The sequence below is a fragment of the Mastomys coucha genome, unplaced genomic scaffold (assembly GCF_008632895.1).
Source record: "Mastomys coucha isolate ucsf_1 unplaced genomic scaffold, UCSF_Mcou_1 pScaffold16, whole genome shotgun sequence".
Lineage (NCBI taxonomy): Eukaryota > Metazoa > Chordata > Mammalia > Rodentia > Muridae > Mastomys > Mastomys coucha.
Window position 1 is genome coordinate 77,345,903 of NW_022196898.1, and position 21,288 is coordinate 77,367,190.

The window sequence follows — 21,288 nt, forward strand, 5'->3', positions numbered from 1 at the left end:
AACAATTAGAATACACTGTCAACTCCCGTATTTGTAAATCCCTCAATGAATGACACCAATATTGCCTGGGCTAAGAGTTTGAGCCACTTCTTTCTTTTCAAACAAAAATGAGGGCATCGATGATGTGTAACCAGTATGTCTGCCTGCCTGTCTGTAATAAACACATGGTGAAGCTTGCTCCCCATAAATACCATCCCATAAAACCCAGTTTAACTGTAATAGCCAAGGGTTAAGTGTTCTACAGCATGGATATACCATGCTCTCTGCCACCTTGGTTAATTCTCCTGCATTTTGATATGCATGAGCTCACATTAGTCAGCCACACAACTTACCAAGTATAGGATAATCCTGAGAGTCTATATGGACACATAAAAACCTAGTATGAACATGCACTGTTAGGATAAGGAGGAATCTAGACTACTTTTTAACATTATAATTCCCAAATTTAGACGGTAGAGCTCCAAAGCAAGGCTCATGTCACAAATAAAGTAATAGGGCCACTGGAGGGCCTATCGTCGCTGGTTCACTAGAGGCTATCCTAGTAACAAAGTTCTCAGTCTGGAGAACAGGTTGGCCTAGCCAACCAGTATTCGAAGGTTTTAAAATGTGAATACCTTAAAAAGAACTTATGCCAGGAATGTGAGCCTATCATGTAAATCTCAGTATTTCAAAGCTCCGGTAGTGGGGTTGATTTTAATTTGATTAGAACTAAAATCTTTCAACCAAATCCCAGTAACACAGGGGAGACACAGGAATTTTTAACGACTACTGTATGTAAAGTAAAAAGGGAAAACACACTCTATAATTCTAACAGTCGAGGCCAGTTCTGGCTACACAGAATCTGAGGTCAGTCTGGGATATCAATTCCTGTCTCAGACAAACTAGTTTTTTAAAAGTGTGCAATGTCCCTTTGGCCTATATACCAATTTCTACCATCCTTTCACCTCTGCCATTTTAACAACTCTGGTCCTTGATGCTAATGCCCTTCCCAAACTGATGGTGTGAATGAGAATGGGTCCCCATAGGCTCGTTTTAATTCTTGGCCCCTAGTAGCGGAAGGGTTGGGAAGGAGGTGTGCCTTGTCTGAGTGCCACTGAGAGCTACCTCTGGGGCCATTTCCACCTGCAGAGATGCAAGCGCTCCTGTTCTGGCCACCAGGCCTTTGCTTTGGCCTTCGTATCACAGCACTGATTCCATTAACCAAAGTGGGGAGAACTCAGGCCCAGGTACAATTATATGCTACTAAAGCAAGCACTCAAGAGCAAGTCACTCCTGCCATAGTAGATGTAGTGAGAAGCAAGCAGTGAGGGAAGACAATGGCAGCTGGCACAGTTCCACGTTGAGATGGCCGTGCTTATTTCTTGACAGCAATGGAGGTCAAAAGCAACCTCATCTACTACATGCTTGCCCAGGAACTGGGATGTGTGACAGGTAGTCAAGTATTTACTTAAAATGAAGTCTTTCATGTAAAAAAATTCTTCAGAAAACTTTTAATAATCCACATTTAAATTTCTATTCCTAAATTTCTTGAACTATAGTTTTCACATGAACGGAGCCACTCAAATTTTAATTGACTCAGAATAAAAAGTTTTAAATAATTATTAACTGAAACAGCTTTACTCTGTGTACTATAAAACACAAATGTGAAATACAGCAAACGTAGCTGTCCAGCCGCTATCCAAAAGGCGGAGGTCACACTAAGTAGTTTTGAAGCACTGTTCCAACGGCCTAATTTCACTGGAGGGATGCTTTTGTTTGTCTGAGTGTATTTGGTGGCTTTTAGGATCACTGTATATTTTAAACCAACTTCACCCCACCCAACCCTTTTCTATATATAACCCAATGGGTTTAAGCTTTACTCTTTCTTTCAAACTTCAAAAAATAGGTTCAGTTCAATAAACATAAGCTAAGGAAATAAAAATTTTTATTTAAAAAAATCCAAATATGCTTCAAATGAAAAAAGTCCTGTTGTTCTCTAAGCACCCACAGAGTGCCAGGCTCTGTACAAGCAGGCTTCGTGCTCTTTCTGAGCAAAGCTGACTGCCCTGCTCCCCTTGTTTCTACATGATGCCGCCGAGTCAGCTCTACTGATGGAGTGGCCTCCTCAAGACTGCCAGACACAGACTTCAACCACAGCAGAAAGCAGGCCACGCAGCGGGAACACAAGTGGTCAGGTGTGCCAACTGGACATCTAATGTCCCCTTCCTGATAAAAAACAAAATAAAATAAAGAATAAGAGGGGTTTGCAACAGTGCTAGTACCCAAGTCTAAACTTTAAAATCAGCAGGAATTCCTATGATGCTGGGTAAATTTACATTACCAAACACAACCGCCATTCATATCATACATTTTTTTTTCAAATTACTAATTCAACAAAGTAATCTGGTGAAAAATTAAGAGAAATAAAGAACTGTGCAGTAAAGAGGCATAAATGAAGCCAAGAATATCAGTGTTCTCCATACTTGTTGGTGGAGGGAAATAAACCAACAGACAGTATCAATCTACAATCCCAGTGCTTTAAAGACAGCTCTGGCTGGAGCAAGTGGGGTCAGAGGGAGCAGGGCCGACAGAGGTTCTGAGTTTAATTCTCAGCAGCCACACACATGATAGATAGCTCACAGCCATCTGTACAGCTACAGTGTACTCATACACATAAAATAAATAAATCTTTAAAAAAAATAAAAACAGAAAGACAGCTCTGGTCATACTCACCTCGGAACCCGCCACCTCCTCTTCCTCCTCTGAAGCCCCCACCTCCTCCTCTTCCACCTCTAAAACCACCTTCAAAAGGAAATGGTTGTTAATTATAGCCTCTCATTTTCTGATAAACTGTAAAGACTGTACAATTCTTACAATCATAGAAACTAAATATAAATTCATCTATTATATTTTATAAAATCCTTTAAAGGATAAAATAGAGATTTTGCAATCTCCCCAGTGGGGCGGTAAGGTAAGCTAAGACTAGCCCCTTTTCTGTTTTTCACATTTATTTTCCATGTGTGTTTGCATGTGTCACAGCATGTACATGGAGATCACTGCATACACAACTTGTTGAGGAAACTAAAAGAATACACTTGCATATTAAGTATACATAAGACCACCTCTTGGCATATAATCAAATTACTCATTGATAGCTAAAAACTACAATTCAGCTTAAAAACTTCCTGCCAGGTGGTGGTAGCACACACCTTTAATCCCAGGGTGGCAAAGGCAGAGGCAGGGGATCTCTGTGAGTTTGAGGCCAGCCTGGTCTACAGAGAGAATTCCAGGTCAGCCAGATACACAGAGAAACCCCGTCTCTCTGGAAGAGGGGGGTATCTCTTATACAATCATATAATAAATAGTGAAATGTCATGTATACGAAATACATCAGTCTTCTACACTACTGGAGCTGGAAAATTCTACCATCCCACATTAGAGTAAGACGTTAATCACATGCTCACGGCAATGTGGTACTTAAAATCCTAGTCATATAAAAGTGCAGCCTGTGAATTATGTACAGCACACAACGCCTGACAACTGTTAAAAACAACTGTGCAGTTTGTGCATTTACTTCCCTTTATACTGTGATTTTTATGGTACACCCCTGTCAAAAGAAGCGTACCGTCAGCTGGGCAGCGGTGGCACACACCTTTAAGCCCAGCACTTGGGAGGCAGAGGCAAGTGGATTTCTGAGTTCAAGGCCAGCCTGGTCTCCAGCGTAAGCTCTGTGTACCCCTACAGACAGGGGTACACAGAGAAACTCTGTCTTGAAAAAACAAAACGTGTACCTAGAGCAGTCTGCCTCATCTCACCTGACTAGTCACCATCTTACTATTCTACGGCACCAAGAGGCTACGGGGAGTGACGGCGCTCTACATGAGGGTTTGTGTAATGTACACAACAGAAGTGTCCAACACTGCATTTCTCAGAACATCGTCACTAAGCAATGGTGAAGGCACTCTTACTAACATGTCCATTAAAACACGAATAACCTAAGGGTCTAAGATCCTTCAAAGATAAAGCTAATTTTTTTCCTTCTATTTAAGTTGTGGAAACAAAGCACTTTTATGCATACTGGTATATGAGAGAGAAATAAAGGTAAGGGAATTTTGGTTACATACAAAATTAAACTGTGGCCACAAAATCTCATTAAACACCCCCACAATAACTTACCACCTCTTCCACCACCTCGGCCACCGCCTCCTCTCCCTCCTCCTCGACCTCCCCTGCCGCCACCGCCACCTCTGGGAGGTCCTTTCTCACCAGGAGGACGAGGCAGAAACCTCTGCAGTGGCAGCAGCTTATATGGGTCTATATAGAACTGCAAGTTGAATGGTACAGTTAGTACATCAAGGACAGTATGCTACAGGCCAAACTACTTAAAGGTTCAAATCCCACTCCTAGTGTGGTTATACTGCATGGCTCTAGACAAGGACTTATTCTTTTCTCCCTCTAATTATTAGGTTTTATTATATACAGAAATGTAGACAGAAGTACCCGTCACAAAGTTCTGTGAAAATCAAGACACCTAAGTCAATGCTGTAGATTGCATATAAACATATAAAAATAAGGTCAATTCAATCTCATTTTTAAAGAAAAATGTCTCTAAAAATTTACATTTTCATTTAAGAGAGCTGCCAAAAGAAATATTATAGTACAATTAGGAAAATTTTGGTAAATTAGCTAGTTTAAGAAAGTATTCCATTAGCTTTCTTACCTAACAACCAGTGGTCACTTGCTATTAGCAAGTTATCGACTCCATCTAATTTCCTGTTCCAATCTGGCTCATGGGAACACCATTCTTTTTTTTTTTTCTTTCCCAAGACAGGGATCTATGTATAGTCCTGGCTGTCCTGGAACTCATTCTGTAGATCAGGCTGGCCTTGAACTCAGAAATCCGCCTGCCTCTGCCTCCCAAGTACTGGGATTAAAGGTGTGCATCACCACTGCCGGGCAGGGACCATTAACATAAGCTCTTTGACAGCTGACTACCCTGTTCCTGAATCCAGTGAATAGTACGTGCACTTGGCCTCAGCTAAGCACTCCTCTTGGAAACTAGTCTACTTTTGTGTCCGTATTGTGTAGCACGCTTGTGTTGAGTCACCACCTTGACTGTGACAAGGTGTCAGTAGTTTAACTTTGAGGTGGGCCTGAAGGGCTCTGCGGCACTGCTTCCACTCTTCCTAGACCATGTCTGTACACTGACAACTTCCCAGCTTTATCTCCAACCTATACCCACCCTGTGAACTCCTTAAACTCACGGTATCCCAAACAAAACTGTCTTCCCTCTACCTCTGTTATCCAATGCTGCCTAAGCCAGTGAGTGAGAGGGTAAGCCACCAAGATGCTGAAATCAAACACCTAAAACTGGTGAGTTAGTTACCACACCCTACTGACTGTCTTCCTATCCTGCTCAACTCCACGTCTTGTCCACGTCCACGGACTCCACTCTTGCCCCACAGCATCTATGGCTTCTCACAGCCTACACTGTTGGTCCTTTCCTATTACTCAGAAACAACGTTAAAACTAAACTCTAGTCTTTCTCAGGACGTATAAAGCTCCTTCCTCCCTCACCAGCCGTTTTTGAATTCAGAACCTTCCCTACCCCATCATGGGAGACACTCATTTTTCTCCATGTAGAACTCACTTCCCACTCTGGCTAGCCCAGTGCTGAAGCACTTGCCTAAGGACATCAAAATTTTCCAGTTTTCTTTTCTGGAACTGCATCGTGGGTGCTACTTAAGGGCAACTGGATCAAATTTCTAAGAATGGGACCGTAAAGGATGCCATCTTAAGAACTGTCTTCAGGATTTGTGGTGCATACCAGGTATAAGAATTCTTCCTGGTTAACTCTCAACTTCCAGTTTCAAAAACACCACCTCAAGGAAGGCTAAGACTAAACATGCTCCCACTGGAGAGTTTCATAGGGACCTTCTATTTTATATTTAAACAGTATACACCATGTTAGGAAATATCTGTGAAAACCTTTAGAATCTATCTACATCTGCCAAGTATCTCAAGATGACCTGGGATTCATTATGTAGCCTAAGCTAGACCCAAAGTTGCTATCCTGATGCTTCTCTGTCTCCAAGTGCTGGGACTACTGGCTTGTAGCACTAAGTCTGGCTAATCATCACTTCTCAAGGCTGGTAAGCTTACACTGGGTGTGACAGCACACACTGTGATTGTAGGACGCAGGAGGTAGAGGCAGGAAGATCACATCAAGTCAGAAGCCAATGGAGACTCAACAAGTGAGTTCCAGGCCAGCCAGGGCTATAGCAGAGACACTTGGGAAGATAAACTCGGTGTTTAGGTTACTACTGTGAAGCACTGGCAGCAGCCCTTCACTGTCATGCACTGGAGGAGCTGTGAGCGCCTCAAGAAAGACTATCCCAAAGGCACACGCCATGCTCCTCTGAATCCAAACTTTAAATTTAAGCTTTACTCACCTTCTGTAGCTTTTTAAAGGAAGATGCCTTCATGTTTTCTGACAATTTAACTGAAAAATACTATTGATTACATTAAGGAACAAGTAAGAAATAAAGATGCAAAAAGATACTAAACTTCTGAGTTTAATGCCTAGCTGTAAGAAAGAAATTTCCAAGTGGAAATGGCATTTTCTTTAAAAAAAATTAAAAAACAAAAACCCAGCCAGGCGGTGGTGGTGCATGCCTTTAATCCTAGCACTCTTGGGAGGCAGAGGCAGGTGGATTTCTGAGTTCTGAGGCCAGCCTGGTCTACAGAGTGATTTCCAGGACAGCCAGGGCTACACAGAGAAACCCTGTCTTGAAAAACCAAAAACCAAAAATCAATACTCCCCCCCTCAATCCTACCGGGAAATCATATATAAAGCGACAGAAGAGCCAATACAGTCTGGTGGCATTTATTCAAATGGCCACCACTCCCAGAACCCAAAGGACAGCCATCTCTCCTTGGTGCATCACTTTTATATATGGACAGATGCACCCCTACAGATTCTGTGTGACCATCTGTAGCTGTGCTACCTTACTAAATGAAACAGTGAGTTTACTTTGATATTTAACTGGCTGGGGAGGCAAGGAGACAATAATTCCTTAACAAGATTACTGACTCATCCAATCAGAAAGGATACAAAATCTCTAAGTTGTCCAAATATCTCATCCACTTTCCCGATTTGTTCTTTGTTTTCTAAATAAACAGGAGCATTGAAGTAAGGCACCTTGTTTTCTTCTGTGGTACATTTACAAACGATGTCATCTTCACAGGGATGCATGAACTCTCCTAATACTGAAACAGCATAAGACCAGACACGGAGCCACTTCAAACACTGACCAACTGCTGGAAGCAAGCATTCTTGGCCACTTGTCTTTCCCCATATCTGATCCCCTCTACGGCAGAGCTCAGTTACCAACACTATAGTCCTAAGTTAGCATGTCACCTAAAAGAAAACGACCCCTGCCCCTGTACAATATAAAATGAGGCTAGTCGCATGTAACTGCAGCCACACCTGATACTCAAGCAACAGGAACAAATGCAGTGCTTACAACTCGCTGTATGGAGGTTACCCTGTCACAGCTGCTAGATTCATTAAATGCTATGTTCCACTGATTCGTCTTTCTCTTCCCCAGCTTCGAGCTGTGAACCACTCTGGTTCTGTTGATCACTCCTTTCTTCCTCAGAACTCATCACCTCTACCACTTCTTCACCAGTAATTATCCTTTCCCGGGAAGTGCAAACACTAAGGACCAACTGTTTCTGAAACCTACAAGTAATACCATTTGCCTACAAAACTAACTCCCCATCCTTAGCAACAACTGGAACCTTTTCTTAGTATTAGCCAAGTTCTACTTACATGTTTCTTTTCTCCATCCATGTGTCCAATACCTTCAGGCAGCATGGAACACAGGGGAATTGTGAATGTGGCCCAACACAAAATGGTACACACACTTATTTGAAACCTGTTTTTGCAGGGTTATACAAGGGAGTGTGTGTGAAGTGTGTGCTAACTAGGACGCATGGTTATGGAATGTGAGTTCTGTAGATGATAATATGCTGCAATATTAAAAAGGTTGGACATATCTCCTACTTTTCTACTTTTTCTTTATGTCACCTTATTAAAAACAGGTTCCAATTCCATCATATACAGCTTACTATAACATTCCCTTGACTTTAACCATTTTGTTCAGCAAATTCATCCTGCGTACAGACCTGCCACTTTTCTCTTTTCCTGATTTCCACCCAATCTCTCTGATAATTACTCAAAATTACTTTAGTTGGGCATTTCTCTTGCCTTCTCCCAAGCAGACTTCTTTTCATTTCTCCTGCTTTTTCGTAACTGAGAGCATGAGTTATGGAATCTAAAAACTTGGCCTTGTATGTATTTCAACTATATCACAAGAGAATCACACTTAATCCTCAATAGTTTTCTGTCCTTTCAAAGAGCAATCAATATTATATATGTCTCATCTTTTCAATCCCAATTAAAGTTCACGTCCACACTGCATTTCGGTTTTCATAAACGGTTCCTTATATGCCTGCCATGCTATGACTCTGTCAGGGCACTCAACCGACTTGCCTTTCGGAGACCAAACGTGCTAATAACATAAACCGGACTCTATTCCCAATGCAAAGGAGGTGAAGCTTTGAAGACGACTTACAGACGACACGTTCTGGAGGCCCTTGGTCTTGGAATTTATTAAAACCTCCACGACCGCCCCCTCGTCCAAATCCTCCTCGGCCGCCGCCCCTGAAATTGCCGCCGCCGCCACCGCCGCCGCCTCCTCGGAAGTGGTTGTTGCTGCCGCCGCCACGGTTAAAGCCTCCACCTCCACCACCGCGATTAAAGCCTCCGCGACCTCCGCCTCGGAAAGACATGCTCTCTCCGGCCTGGTGAGACAGACGGCCGCTCCTTCCGGTCACTGCGGGCTGATCATGTATCTAGTCCCCTCCGCCTCGCTCAGGACACCAAAAAGAGGACAGCAGTAAACGCCGCCCTGCCCCTCGCCCACACGGCCAGTGGCAAGCGCGGAGAGTGGGAGGTCTTCGTCCCAGTCCCACGGCCCATGCCTCGCCACCGCATCCCGACCTGCCGCTTCCCACACCCTCGCCCTCCGCCGCACTCACCGCGCCACGTGCTTCTCGAGCCAAGCTGGGCGCGCGCGCGGAGGAGCACTTCCGGCGCGCTCAAACCTCCTCGGCCACCGTACCGGTCCAATTTTTACCAGACTAGAAACTGGAAGGGCTGGTCTACAGGAAGAACCTGTCACTGCTGGACGCAGCGGTCCTAATACCTTCCCGAATAGAGCATACAGCACCGGAAGAGAAACATGAACGTCCAGCGTGACCTCCCACCTCACCCTCGCAAGAGCCACCTCGCTGGGGTAGCGGAAGTGACGCAAAATTTCAGCGCCGTCCGTACGCGACGTTTCCGGAAGCGTGCCGGCGTGTTGCCCTTGGAGACGGGTTGTTTAGGTCCTTCCTACTACGGCTGGTGAGGCGTGTGCTGGCTGCAGTTGGTGCCACTCACCCGGCTCTGTCATTTCTTGGGTTTCAGGAAGGTCCAGACTTGACTCTACTGCACAGAGTGTGGCCACTCGAGCCGTGCTCCGCCCAGGGTCCGGCAGGAGCACGTCCGAACGCAGTTGATTTTTTTTTTTTAATTATTGGTGTGTGTGTGTGTGTGTGTGTGTGTGTGTGTGTGTCTTCATCAAGTACGTTTTGAACACCGAGAGACTATGCACCAATCTATTGTTAGATTACACCTCACTTCCCGTCTCCTTAACACTCTCTCTCGTCTCTGATATCGGTTTCCTTACATCACTAAAACTTCACTCATAACAAAAGAAGTGACCTCTAGTTCTTAAATTTGGTTGACTTCTTTTGTATCTGTATTGTCTGAAACATCTCTTGGCATTTGACAATACCACCTTTTATTTGAAAGAAAGTAGAGATTGATGCCCATATCAGAAAGATCTTTGTAAAATATATAGAAGAATTAGGAATTCCTGTATGCCATTTATCCTAAACTACAAACTTCTTGAAGAAGTATATACCAGTTCCAGATATAAAAAAAAAAAAAAAGGGAAGCCGGGAAGTGGCACACTTGGGAGGCAGAGGCAGGCGGATTTCTGAGTTCTAGGACAGCCAGCGCTACACAGAGAAACCCTGTCTTGGAAAAAAAAAATGGGAAGTGTACTTTAAATTTAGATGTTATAATGGGATATATATATATATATATGGTTATATATTTAGTCTAAAATAAATAGTAATATATAACATACAATTATAAAATATTGAATTATATGTAATAATTATTACATGTGTAATTATACATACATACACACACTATATATACATTTATATATATATATAATCAGCACTAGCCCTACCTCTATTCTAGGATTGTGGCAATCTCTAATCAAGCCTGATGGGTTTCTATTGATCCCTTGAGGTACCTTTGTATTGTCATCAGCTACTCTTTTCATTGCCACTTCAAATCACTCCATATAGTTTAAGAATTCAGATGCTCAAACATCACAACAGGCAACATCTCCCATTCTGGGCCCCAGACTAAATAAATGCTTGTTGACTTAACTGCTTCCATCTGTGCTGCATTTGGAGCTATAGTGAACTTAATATAACTGTTGCCTCGTACAGTCTCATACTCAGCCCCCTCACATATAGTCCTGTGTAACCCTCCTGGCTTGAGGGCTGATTTTTTAGATCCTGTCTGTCTCTCATAACTACATCTTTCTGCCCACCTCTTACTATTTGCCACGCCTTGCTCTTGGTTTTAGTTACATAGGAAGTCTCGCCTCTACAGAGACCAAAGAAGCTGTTGGTTGGGCTTATATGTTGACAAGCTTGGGGGAGGGGTTTTTGCAGTCCTGCACTTCCCTTAGCAGTGTGTCTAAAGTCTATTGCTGAAGACTTTTACATGATTAGCAATCAGTATGTGCACATACCATCCCTCTGCCCCAGCAGGCTAGAATTGCTGCCTTGCTTTCTTTATCTGTCTTTGTCAGACTCTTCCTCTTTCCTGAAATAGCTCCATTTCCATCCACTAGAACAACCTCATATTCTGACTATGGGGGAATGCTCTAAATAATTTTACCATTTTAAGGCTTCTGCATAAAATTTATATGCACAATATACATGCATGAATATACACACTAGCAAAATAAACTATGACACAATTGTTGCCAATTTTTAAATGGTGGCAAAATACATATAATATAAATTTCCAGCTCCAAGAGATACAGTACCCTTCTCTGTACTCCATGGACACCTAATCACACATGGCACAGACTCACACATTAATAAATAAATAAAAATAAATCTTTTTTTGAGACAAGGTTTCTCTGTGTAGCCCAGGCTGTCCTGGAACTTAATCTGTAGACCAGGCTTGCCTCAAACTCAGAAATGGGCCAACCTCAGCCTCCTCGATGGTGAGGTTAAAGGCATGAACCACCACCTCCCAGCAATGTCAATTTTAAAAAAGAAATTCTATCTCTTCTGTAAGACTTAAAACTTGTTCAGTAATTTTTTTTAACAGATGAGAAACTTGATTCTAGTTTAGCAATAATTTAAAGCATAGTAATAAAAGTTAACTAGAAGTATCTTCAGCAGAAAAGAGACTCATAAACAGTTTGCATTCCCTGGGACAGTGTGCATTCCCTGGGACAGTGTGCATTCCCTGGGACACTGTGCATTCCCTGGGACACTGTGCATTCCCCTGGGACAGTGTGCATTCACTGCCCCTCAGTTCTCGTGTTGGCTAGGTTTTTATCAGCATGACACAAGTCAGAGTCATCTGAGAGGAGAAAAACTCAACTGAGAAAATGCTCTTAACAAATTCGTCTCTTACAAGCCTTTGGGGTATTTTCTTACTTGATGGTTTGTTGCTGACTTTGGCTACTTTGTGGGTTCATCTTTGTTCCACAATTCCCACCCCCAGATAAGTGAGAGAAATTGATAGAGAGGAAAGGAAACAGATACCTGAATAAAGTCAGGGGTCAGAAAGGGGGTGACGTTATTGTTAGACTACATCCTCCTGAGTAGGGGTGTTGAGGTTTTTTTTTTTTTTTTTTTTTTTTTTTTTTAATGTTTGTTTGGGTTTTTTTGGTTTTTTTTTGTTTTTGTTTTTGTTTTTTGAGACAGTATTTCTCTGTGGAGCCCTGGCTGTCCTGGAACTCACTCTGTAGACCAGACTGGCCTGAACTCATAAATCTGCCTGCCTCTGCCTCCCAAGTGCTGGGATTAAAGGCATGTGCCACCACTGCCTGGCAGGTGTTGACTCCTTTAGGGCAAGTTTGATCTTGATCATCAGGATCTCTAACTTCTTGTTGTTTCTTCTTTGTGCTTGACTACTTCACAAACCACGATCAACAGCAACCAACACCAACCTACAGCCCACCAAAAAATAGCCTAACAACAAGCCCTGATATGTGGAATAAATAATCACAGGATACCATGTCATCATGTGCTTATAACTGCATATCATGAGTGGAGGCTTCACAGACTTAAACCAACTCAGCCAGGAAACTAAAACATTACTTCACACAACCCTAGTGGAAATGTCACCTCCACAACCAAACACAAACACAGATGGAGGTCACAAGCAAAGTACATGATCGAGTAACTCAGACATGCTACCAACACCTCCAAACCTTGACCTGGTGCCCCTGTCCCAACTCATCTGACTCTATGGGGAACATGTTCCAAGCAGCTGAAGGAAGAGAGACTGCAGATGGACTCATGGGCTGTGCAGAGAAAAATCAAAACCAAAGAGCATCTCATTGCACTCATCTTTACTGATGGCTTTGAAAGAAAGTGGTCAAGCCATGCTCAATGGAATATACTGCCTATCCTAACACTGGAGAGATTGAGGTATGAAGATTGTGAGTTCTGGACCAACCTGAGTCCCAGGGCTGTGAGATGCTGCATTAGAATAAAAGCCCCCATACCCCTGTGACCAGAACCTTAAATGTTGTACCTGGTCATTCCTGGGTCTGGAAAGGGACTAAGACAGACTATTTTACATATAGAATTATTTAGAGTGCTTGCCTAATCATCTTTCTTTCCTAGACTAAAATATGTTTTAAAATTGTTCAATAATGAAAGAAATCTGTGGTAAAAGCATCCAATGGGATGGAGTTCTCAAACTCTTGGTGTTACACAGCAAGCTCTACCAGAAAGCAGTTCAAGAGAAAAGATGCTAATATTTTCAATGACAGTTCGGTATCACCAGACCTGGCCATCTGTCAGCCCAGTGTTGCTCATAATGAGCACAAGACAGATGTGGCCTTGGAGGCAGAGGTGGTAGTTACCCAGGAGGAAACCTCCAAAACCGATTTAGCCACTGCTATGAACAAATGCTCAGCTCAGCAGCCACAAAGTTTAAGGTGGTGCCCACAAGATGGCACAACTCATCAAGGAGACCAAGTACCAAGTGGCTAACTGACTGACTACCTGATCCCTTCAATCCTAGAAACAAAAGTTATATATTATCACAACAGCAGATGTATTTGAGATATGGGTGTGTCTTTGAGGCCTTCAGGCCTAGTTAATACCAGGCCTAATACTCTTTTGGCTTCAAAGGATCTCAGAGTATTCATATCTTCCAGCAAGAAAGCCTACATAACCACGTGCCTGCTAAGGGTACTCTCGTGACAGCAAAAGAGATACAAAAGTTGGCCAGTGCCCATGCATTACACCACTTATCACATAGCATGACCGCCAAAAGATAGTACAGCATTGTGGGGGGTTGCTGAGTGCGGAGCCAATTTTCGAGTTAACCACATCCCAAGAGGACTACTGCTATCCTCTAGGAATCAATATGTACATTTAACCATATCTTCATATTTAACATCGTGTCTCTCGTAGAAATAATACACAGGTCTGGGAACAATGAAGGGATACAGGCAGGATACACTTACCATCACTCCTGTGATCTGCTTGGAGTTCTGGGCTCACTGTTCTCATAACATACTCTGTGGAGTTTGATAGAGGTTTTGGTCCCCAAAGGTACCACACTTTCACCAGGGGTACACTAAGAATACTCTTGAGCCAGGAGTGGTGTGGCACACATCTGTGATTTTAACATTCAGGGGACAGAGCAAAGAGGATGTCTGTAAGTTTGAGGACTTCCTAGTCTGCACAGTAAGGGTTACATCTGCCAGCCCCGGTTACATTGTGAGACTGGAACTCTGCCTCAAAATAACAGTAATCAACAAAATCCCATTAACAAAGAAAAACTAAAGCTGTTTCCTGGTGCACACTGGTCTCTTTGTGTCTAGACACCAGGAAGAAGTGAATCCTTGGTCTTGACCAGGGTAATTGGCTCTGATGACTCAGGGGGAACCAGAGCTCCAGTAATCACAGTGGGGGTTGAAAGGAATAGGTGTGGAATCACGTGACTGCTTGAGTGCCTATTTTGACAGTAAAGAAATAGAAACAGCGACTTTGAGCTGAGAATGGAAGCCAGGACTTCAGCTCATGCCTGGAAGAGACTGTGGGTTATATCATCAGATAAGTCACTGAAGCCACAGAAGTCAAGCTCAGAGGGAAGGGGATAGGGAATTAATGAAGAAGAGACCGTAGCTAAGCGTCAACGGTGGCCTCGACATGAGCTTCAGTGTCTGAGTTAGTGGGGTTTCCCCCAGGAACTCCCTCTTGGGAGGTTTCTCTCAGGAAGAAGAGGCCTCGGGGAATTTTGGAAGAACTACTCTTGGAGTATAAATGGAAGTAGTTCAAAAGGGTACACGCTGTGAACCAGGAGACACAGGTGAGTCTTCCAGACACACCCTTCATGGAAGTTCTTGCTAGCCGCCTGTGAAGAGTGTCAGAAAACACCAGAACAAACACTTGTGTCCGCATCAGCTATGGAGCACTAGTTTACCAAGGGGCAGCGCCTCTGACTGAACAAGGTGTGGTGTAATTGCCCAGTCTTCCTCTGAGGCAGGGAACTGACCAATTATAGTACTCCAGAGTGCCCCACAGGTAGGCTAAGGCGTTGTTGAAGTCACACAGAGATCTCATTTCTCGCTCTGCTCTGCCCGGTGTCTCTTTTTTTTTCCATGGGCACTGATGCCTGACAGGAGTCTTGCACCTAGAGGACGCGGACAAGCAGCGTTTCAGCTGCCACAGATCTCTCCTCAATCTTAAGCTAAAGAGTGTAATTTTATTTACCAAACAACTCAAAAGGTGGTGAGGGGTTGGGGGTGGGGGAGATCCCTTCCATGGTACCTTCTGTGTCCCTTGGAAAACTGGGGCACTGTCTGGGCCGAGATGGAGCAATCTCTCTCCCTTGGTGCGAGCACTTCCTATTGGTGGCCAACCTCAGCTACTTCCTGGGAAGGCTGTTTTTAGGTTTCAGTTACGGTAAAACTCTGGCTATTAGCCAAACCCTCTAAAGTTCAAAAGTACAGTCGCTCTTTAGGAGGCTTTTCCTATTTAAATATTTTTTCATGGGTTAAATATTAAATGTCAGGAGTGTATCTGGAATGGACAAGGGTCTCCTGTGGAGACTCGGCCTCGCACTCCTCCAGCATGAAGCTTGCTCATCTTATTCTGCTTCTTTTGGATCTCCACTTGAGTTCTTCCGGGGTGAGTAATGCAATTTTTATGGAAAGCCTTTTCATGAGACATTTTAAAGACTATAAAAATATAGGAAATTTCTCAAAAGACATGATTTAGATATAAATATTACATTAGGTCAGTTGTTAAGAATGCAAATATACAGTAGCAGATATTCTGTATTAATATTTTGGTAAAAGGAGTTTAAGCAAATAGTTTTTTGATATGTTTGTATGTGTGCATCAGCATTAAGTTGAACAAGAACTTCGTTGATTCATTGCTATAATTTACTGTTCTATTAAAACAGTAAATCATACTTCTTCTACATGTGACATATAGTGATAGGGAAACCGATAAGACGGATTCTTCCTTCAGTATCCCTTTTAAGGAAATTGTAGAAAGATGATTAAATATGTCAGAGAGAAAACAATAAGCAAGATGTAAACTACATTTGAAAATGCAAAACAAGGGGGGATCTTCTAGGATCCTAAAGATCTTCTTCACTTGCAACAGTATCACAGTCTGCTGAACCCATTGGTAAGTGGGAATGTAGGAATGTAACTGAACTTCACAGAGTAGCCTACTCTCATTTAATCAAGCTCAAAGCGCACTGCCCTGAAGTTGGGCAAAATCCCTCAATAGAAGCCCATTTTATGAAGCACTAATTAAACACGAAGTTTGCTGAATATTGTTCTGAGTACTGGGCATTTTGTATTTATGTCAGGGTATCAAAACACAATGCCTAGGGTATCCTGGCAAGACGGTATTGCTCACCTGATGATCACGTGGCTGACAGAGAGTTGTGTCCCTGCTTTCAACAGGATGCCGTCACCTGTCACTAGTCCAAGAAAGATCAAAATCTGTAGTATAGTTTTCTCCTAAATATGTATCATTTAAATACTATTGTAAAGAAAAGGATTGTAAAATATCTCTATACAGCTGATTGCCAAAATGGTAAAATACCAGATGGCAAATGACTTCAGTGAGAGACCACCCAAAGCTGAGAGATCGTGAAGAGACTCCAGAACAAGGGAGACTAACGCTGGCCATAATTCCAGCTTTGATTTGATATTTGGTGAGAATGATCCATTACAGCCCTTTCAGGCAGACAGGGAAGCAGGTATTTTAAGTATGTCTTGTCCTGAGGTAAATAAATCTATCCCATCAGAGTGACCCATATACACCTTGGTTGTGCAATATGTTGGTCACAGAAACAGCAGATCACAAGAGAGAGCTTGTTCACACTTCAGCCATCTGGAGACAGGGGAACTAACTAGACTTTGTCTCTGAGAAAGGCTCTGGTCTAGTCTTAGCTGAGGGTCACAACAGGTGATTGGAGGTTAGGAAACACTTGGTCTGTGCATACGTAATCAAACACCTCCCACAGTTACCATGGTAACCCACACTTCAGAGGCTGAACTATAGCAAGTAACCAAAAGTAGGTGGGGCTTAAATCTGGAGTGACTTGGGGTTTGTCCTTGTCTCCTAGATTATCCTAGGGATAAAGCCTCCTGCCCTTGCCCTGTCTCATTTCTCACTGCTTAGAGAGTCATTCGGGGCAAGGACTGACTTTGAGCTCCTTCCTACCAGACCAGGGTTGAGTTAGAGGGGTGAAACGACTCAGAACTATTTGGAAGTATTTGGAACATGGAATCCACTTGGAACTATTCAGGTAGTGAGTTAGTATACCTGGGATGGAGAGATGGCTCAGGGGTTAAGAGCACTGACTACTCTTCAGAGGGTCCTGAGTTCAAATCCCAGAAACCACATAGTAGCTCACAACCATCCGTAATGAGATCCAACCTCTTCTTCTGGTGTGTCTGAAGACAGCTACAGTGTACTTACATATAATAATAAATAAATCTTTGGGCAGGAGTGAGCGGAGCTGGAGAGAGCAGAGGTCCTGAGTTCAATTCTTGGAAACCACATGATGGCTCACAACCATCTGTATAGCTACAGTGTATTCATATACATAAAATAAATGAATAACTTTTTTAAAAAAAGAAGAAGAAGGAGACCAACCCCACTGACTAAGCAATAGGAACACACCCAGTAGATCATCCAATGGTTCATTATTCATTCAGTGTGTACTTAGCTTTGGTAGGCTGTTTTGAACAGTGACCTGAAATCAGTCAAGAATTCACTCCCTCATTTAGAGAAATCAATACCCAGAGTTTGAAGCCAATCAAAGTTTGGGTGATTTCAGCCCTGGTGTTGTTAAAGCATGATGTCCTCTTCCTGTAATGTCCCTTTAGATGGAATGTGGTAGAGTCATATCTTTTGCAAGGTAAATTTAACTCATATGTGATGGCTCAGTGGCTTGACATCCTTCAGTTCCACCAAGGAACTGGCCATCGGGAGCACTTTATAAAGTCTAGCCCAGGGATAATGGAGCTGATCACAATGCTTGCTTTTTCTAAATGTCATAAGAACCCAGCCTGTAAGGCAGAAGTTGTATAGGAGACCATCTGTAGGAAACATCGGCTGCTAGAAGCAGCTTTATTGTATAGCAGTGGGACTGGTTCTCAGTGATTATGCATACTTGACAGTATTTCTCACTTTCAAGTTCCCTCCAAGTCTCCCATTTAGTAAGGGCTTGGTTGAACCATCTGTGTAGGCCCCCTCTGCAAGAAAGACAACTGGCAAGGCCTAGGTCCAAGCCAAAGTGGCTTCCAGAAAAACTGAAGTGTTTTTTAAGAGGATCTGTTTTTCACTATGAAAAAAAAAAGTCCAAGTTAATCAACTTATAAGGAGAAAAGTTTTATTTTGGACCAAAGTTTTAGGTATCTTAGTCCTCGTTGTCAGGAACTGCTGTTTTGGGCCTATGACCACACAGTACATCATAGCAGGACTGTGTGGGATAGGAGACCCATTCACTTCATGAAGACCAGAAAACGAAATGACAAGAATAGACAGCAGTTCTGACATCACCTTTAAAAGTATTAACTTGGTTCCTGTGACATCACTTCCTTCTACTAGGCCCCATTTAAAAGGTTCCTGTCACACTATAAGCTGGGAACCAAGGCTTCAACACAGGGGCCTTTAGGTCCAAACGGGGAATATGCCTCCTCTCCTCTACCTGGCCAATGGATCGAGATCACCAAGAAGGAGGCAACTCCTGATGAAAGCCTGAGCTTCTCGACTTTATTTTTGCCATGAAGCTCCTCCATTGCCACTTTGACACAGCCTAAACTTCAGTAAAGTTTTAACAAAGCTTTTACCCAAACACAGCATCCACAAATACTACTAAGTACATAAAATCGCCAGTGGCTCTGGGCATCGTAGTAAAGTCAGTCTGCTGAAAATTGTCAATATTCTCCAGCTCTGATGCCTCTGGACTAAGCTCCTTTTGTTTGAGGGCAGCCCCCTGGGTTGCTTTTGGCCCATGCCTGCGTATCCCGTAGTCACCTTTTGAAGAATCTGTGATGTCATCCTTTACCATCATATTGCATGCTCTGGTATGTTTGACTTATCACAGCCTTCGTAGCAGGCTCATAGATGAGGACTTCATCATCTGTGTTATATAAGAGGTCCAACCTTTTATAGGTCTAGGGGTAGGGAGAACTCCAACCAAACCCCCACTTGTTGGAACATTCTTGTGTGCGCTGTGTGTGGTCTATACATGTGGGAGAACATATTGGGAGAACTGAAGGTAAACTTCATGTATCTTCTAGACAGGGTTTCTCTGTGTAGCCCTCACTGCCCTGTAACTCACTCCATAGATCAGGCTGGCCTTGAACTCAGAAACCCGCCTGCCTCCCAAGCACTGGGATTAAAGGTGTGTGCCACCACTGCCCAGCTAATCGCTCTCCTTTTGAGACAGGGTCTCTTGTTGTGTCTGGCTTTCATATTAGGACTAGGATTTCAAAATCAGGTAGATACTCTTACTTGCACAGAAAGCACATTACCCACTAAGAAATCTCCCCATGTCCCTTGGGAGCATTCTTAGACAATATTTGTGAAATCTCAAGAATCGGCAATCAGGGTCCTTTAGGGAGGAGCCTTGGTCCTCCCAGGCCTGGCCCCTGACAATTTGCTTTCTGATTTGCTCTATTACATCATTGAACAGGCAGAAAACTTGATATCTGTTGTCACAGACAATAACCACCGACTCCAGGACAGCTTCTGATAAATCTGGAGCTTGCTAGCATGTTCAGTTTCTCTCTCTTAAGTATTTAACAGTCCCTCTCTTTCCAAATTGATCCATGGAGCATGACATGTAGTTTGGTGTTAGAGCATGTGTTTTGCATGTGCTGGGTCCTGGATTTGATTCCCAGAACTACCATCACCATGACCACCACTACCACCACCAATGATTTCCTAGGAATGAACCCTGAAAAAGCATATTTTGTGCTCTCCTATGTTTACCCAGTTGGGTCTTCACTAGGACTATACATTCCATCTTCTGTGCGGAGGGGCTCCTGTTGCCATTGTTGTTTGACATGATACCACTAGATACTCATCTTTATAAGTTCTTGTACCATAACACCACTCCCAACTGTGAACATCCTATGGGACAGGCCTTGTTAGAATAGAATGACTGGAGTAAACTCATCCACTATTCAGCTGTCGTGGATACAATCACATGCAAGTTCTTTAGTATGTGCGACTTTTCCCAGGATGACATTATGATTATACAGAAGGAAAAAAAGCATCTTTGAGATCCAGAACTATAGGCCAACTGTATTCTCTAGTCTGAATGGTGAATTCTGATTTGACACCACTGGGTCAGCATCTTCCAGTCTGGCTAATGTCTCCAGTTTTGGCTTTTGTATTAGTAAGATTGGATGCTAAGTGGGACCAGAAAGGATAAGTGAGGTCATATACAAGAAAGGGAGCCAGTAGAAGTTCAATATATTTGTTAGCAAGGTATTTCAGTGGCTTTAGCCTCAAATTTGGAATTCTTGGTGTGCGACAAATGTGTTTATATAGTCTTCCTTTTTCCCCATCCTAGACTCCCATCTGCTCATATATCTAATCTAGCCTTTCCTCGTAAAAGGTTTCTTTAGTTTGTTTTGGCTTAGAGGACATAAGTCTTTTCCAGTAGTGGTTAGATGTCCATTCTTCAGGCTTATTCTGACATAGATTCCAGTCAATCTCATCCCAACAATTGAATAGTACATTCAGCACATGCAGGAAATGATTCTTTTTAATATGTGTTTCTCATTTGACAGTCTAAGAAGTAAGAAAATAATATTTTTGAGGTTTCCTGAATCTTCGTCTTTCCAGAAAGTTTGAGAAGCTTATATTCAAAGTTGAGTAGTGGTCTTATGCCAATAAGAAAATCCAACAGTGTGTCTCTTCTCATCCTAGTCACCAGGGCTCCAAGAAGGAACCTCTGACAGGAACAGTGAGGTCAGCATAAACTGCAGGATTCAAACATGAACTACTGCATTTGGTGAAACACTCATTTTCTACTGTGGGGTTTGAATAGGGATGACCTCCATAGACTCCTGTGTTTGAATGCTTGCCCCACAGGCAGTGGCACTATGAGTAGGTGTGGCCTTATTGGATAAGGTGTGACCTTGTTGGAAGAAGTGTGCCATTGTAGCAGGCTTTGAGGTCTTGTATATGCTCAAGCTATGCCCAGTGTAGTCCTAGTCCTCATCTGCTGCCTTTGGATCAAGATGTGGAGCTCTCAGCTACTTCTCCAGCACCATGGCTGAAATGCATAATTGAAGACCTCAATGAGAGGAATTACGTTATAGTGAACCTAACACTCTTTCATTTGGAAGGATTCTGATACAAATG

The 21,288-nt window shown here is 43.0% G+C and overlaps 2 protein-coding genes across 2 annotated transcripts in view; one reads left to right on the top strand and one right to left on the bottom strand.

The window, feature by feature from the left end:
* Window positions 1-1,902: 1,902 nt before the first annotated feature.
* Window positions 1,903-9,327, bottom strand: Gar1 (GAR1 ribonucleoprotein). The gene is made up of 7 exons (XM_031375477.1): window positions 9,085-9,327; window positions 8,619-8,847; window positions 7,094-7,248; window positions 6,432-6,491; window positions 4,156-4,303; window positions 2,713-2,781; window positions 1,903-2,205 (listed from the first exon to the last, which is right to left on the bottom strand). The coding sequence occupies exons 2-7, from the start codon at window positions 8,833-8,835 to the stop codon at window positions 2,192-2,194; spliced, it is 663 nt and encodes a 220-aa protein (XP_031231337.1). The 5' UTR covers window positions 8,836-8,847; window positions 9,085-9,327; the 3' UTR covers window positions 1,903-2,191.
* A 6,121-nt stretch (window positions 9,328-15,448) lies between these two features.
* Cfi (complement factor I) overlaps window positions 15,449-21,288 on the top strand; it is a 34,601-nt gene continuing 28,761 nt past the window's right edge. The window contains exon 1 of the mRNA XM_031376171.1: window positions 15,449-15,567. Coding sequence (XP_031232031.1) covers window positions 15,511-15,567 — 57 coding nt within the window. The 5' untranslated portion in view covers window positions 15,449-15,510. The remainder of the gene's footprint in view (window positions 15,568-21,288) is intronic.

Coding starts and splice junctions, on each gene's coding strand:
- Gar1 (XM_031375477.1), bottom strand. CDS start 8,835: ATGTCTTTCCGAGGCGGAGGTCGCGGAGGCTTTAATCGCGGTGGTGGA. Junction 4,304..6,431: donor CCTTTAAAAAGCTACAGAAG/GTGAGTAAAGCT, acceptor TTCAACTTGCAG/TTCTATATAGACCCATATAA. Junction 2,782..4,155: donor CCGAGGTGGTGGAAGAGGTG/GTAAGTTATTGT, acceptor TTCCTTTTGAAG/GTGGTTTTAGAGGTGGAAGA.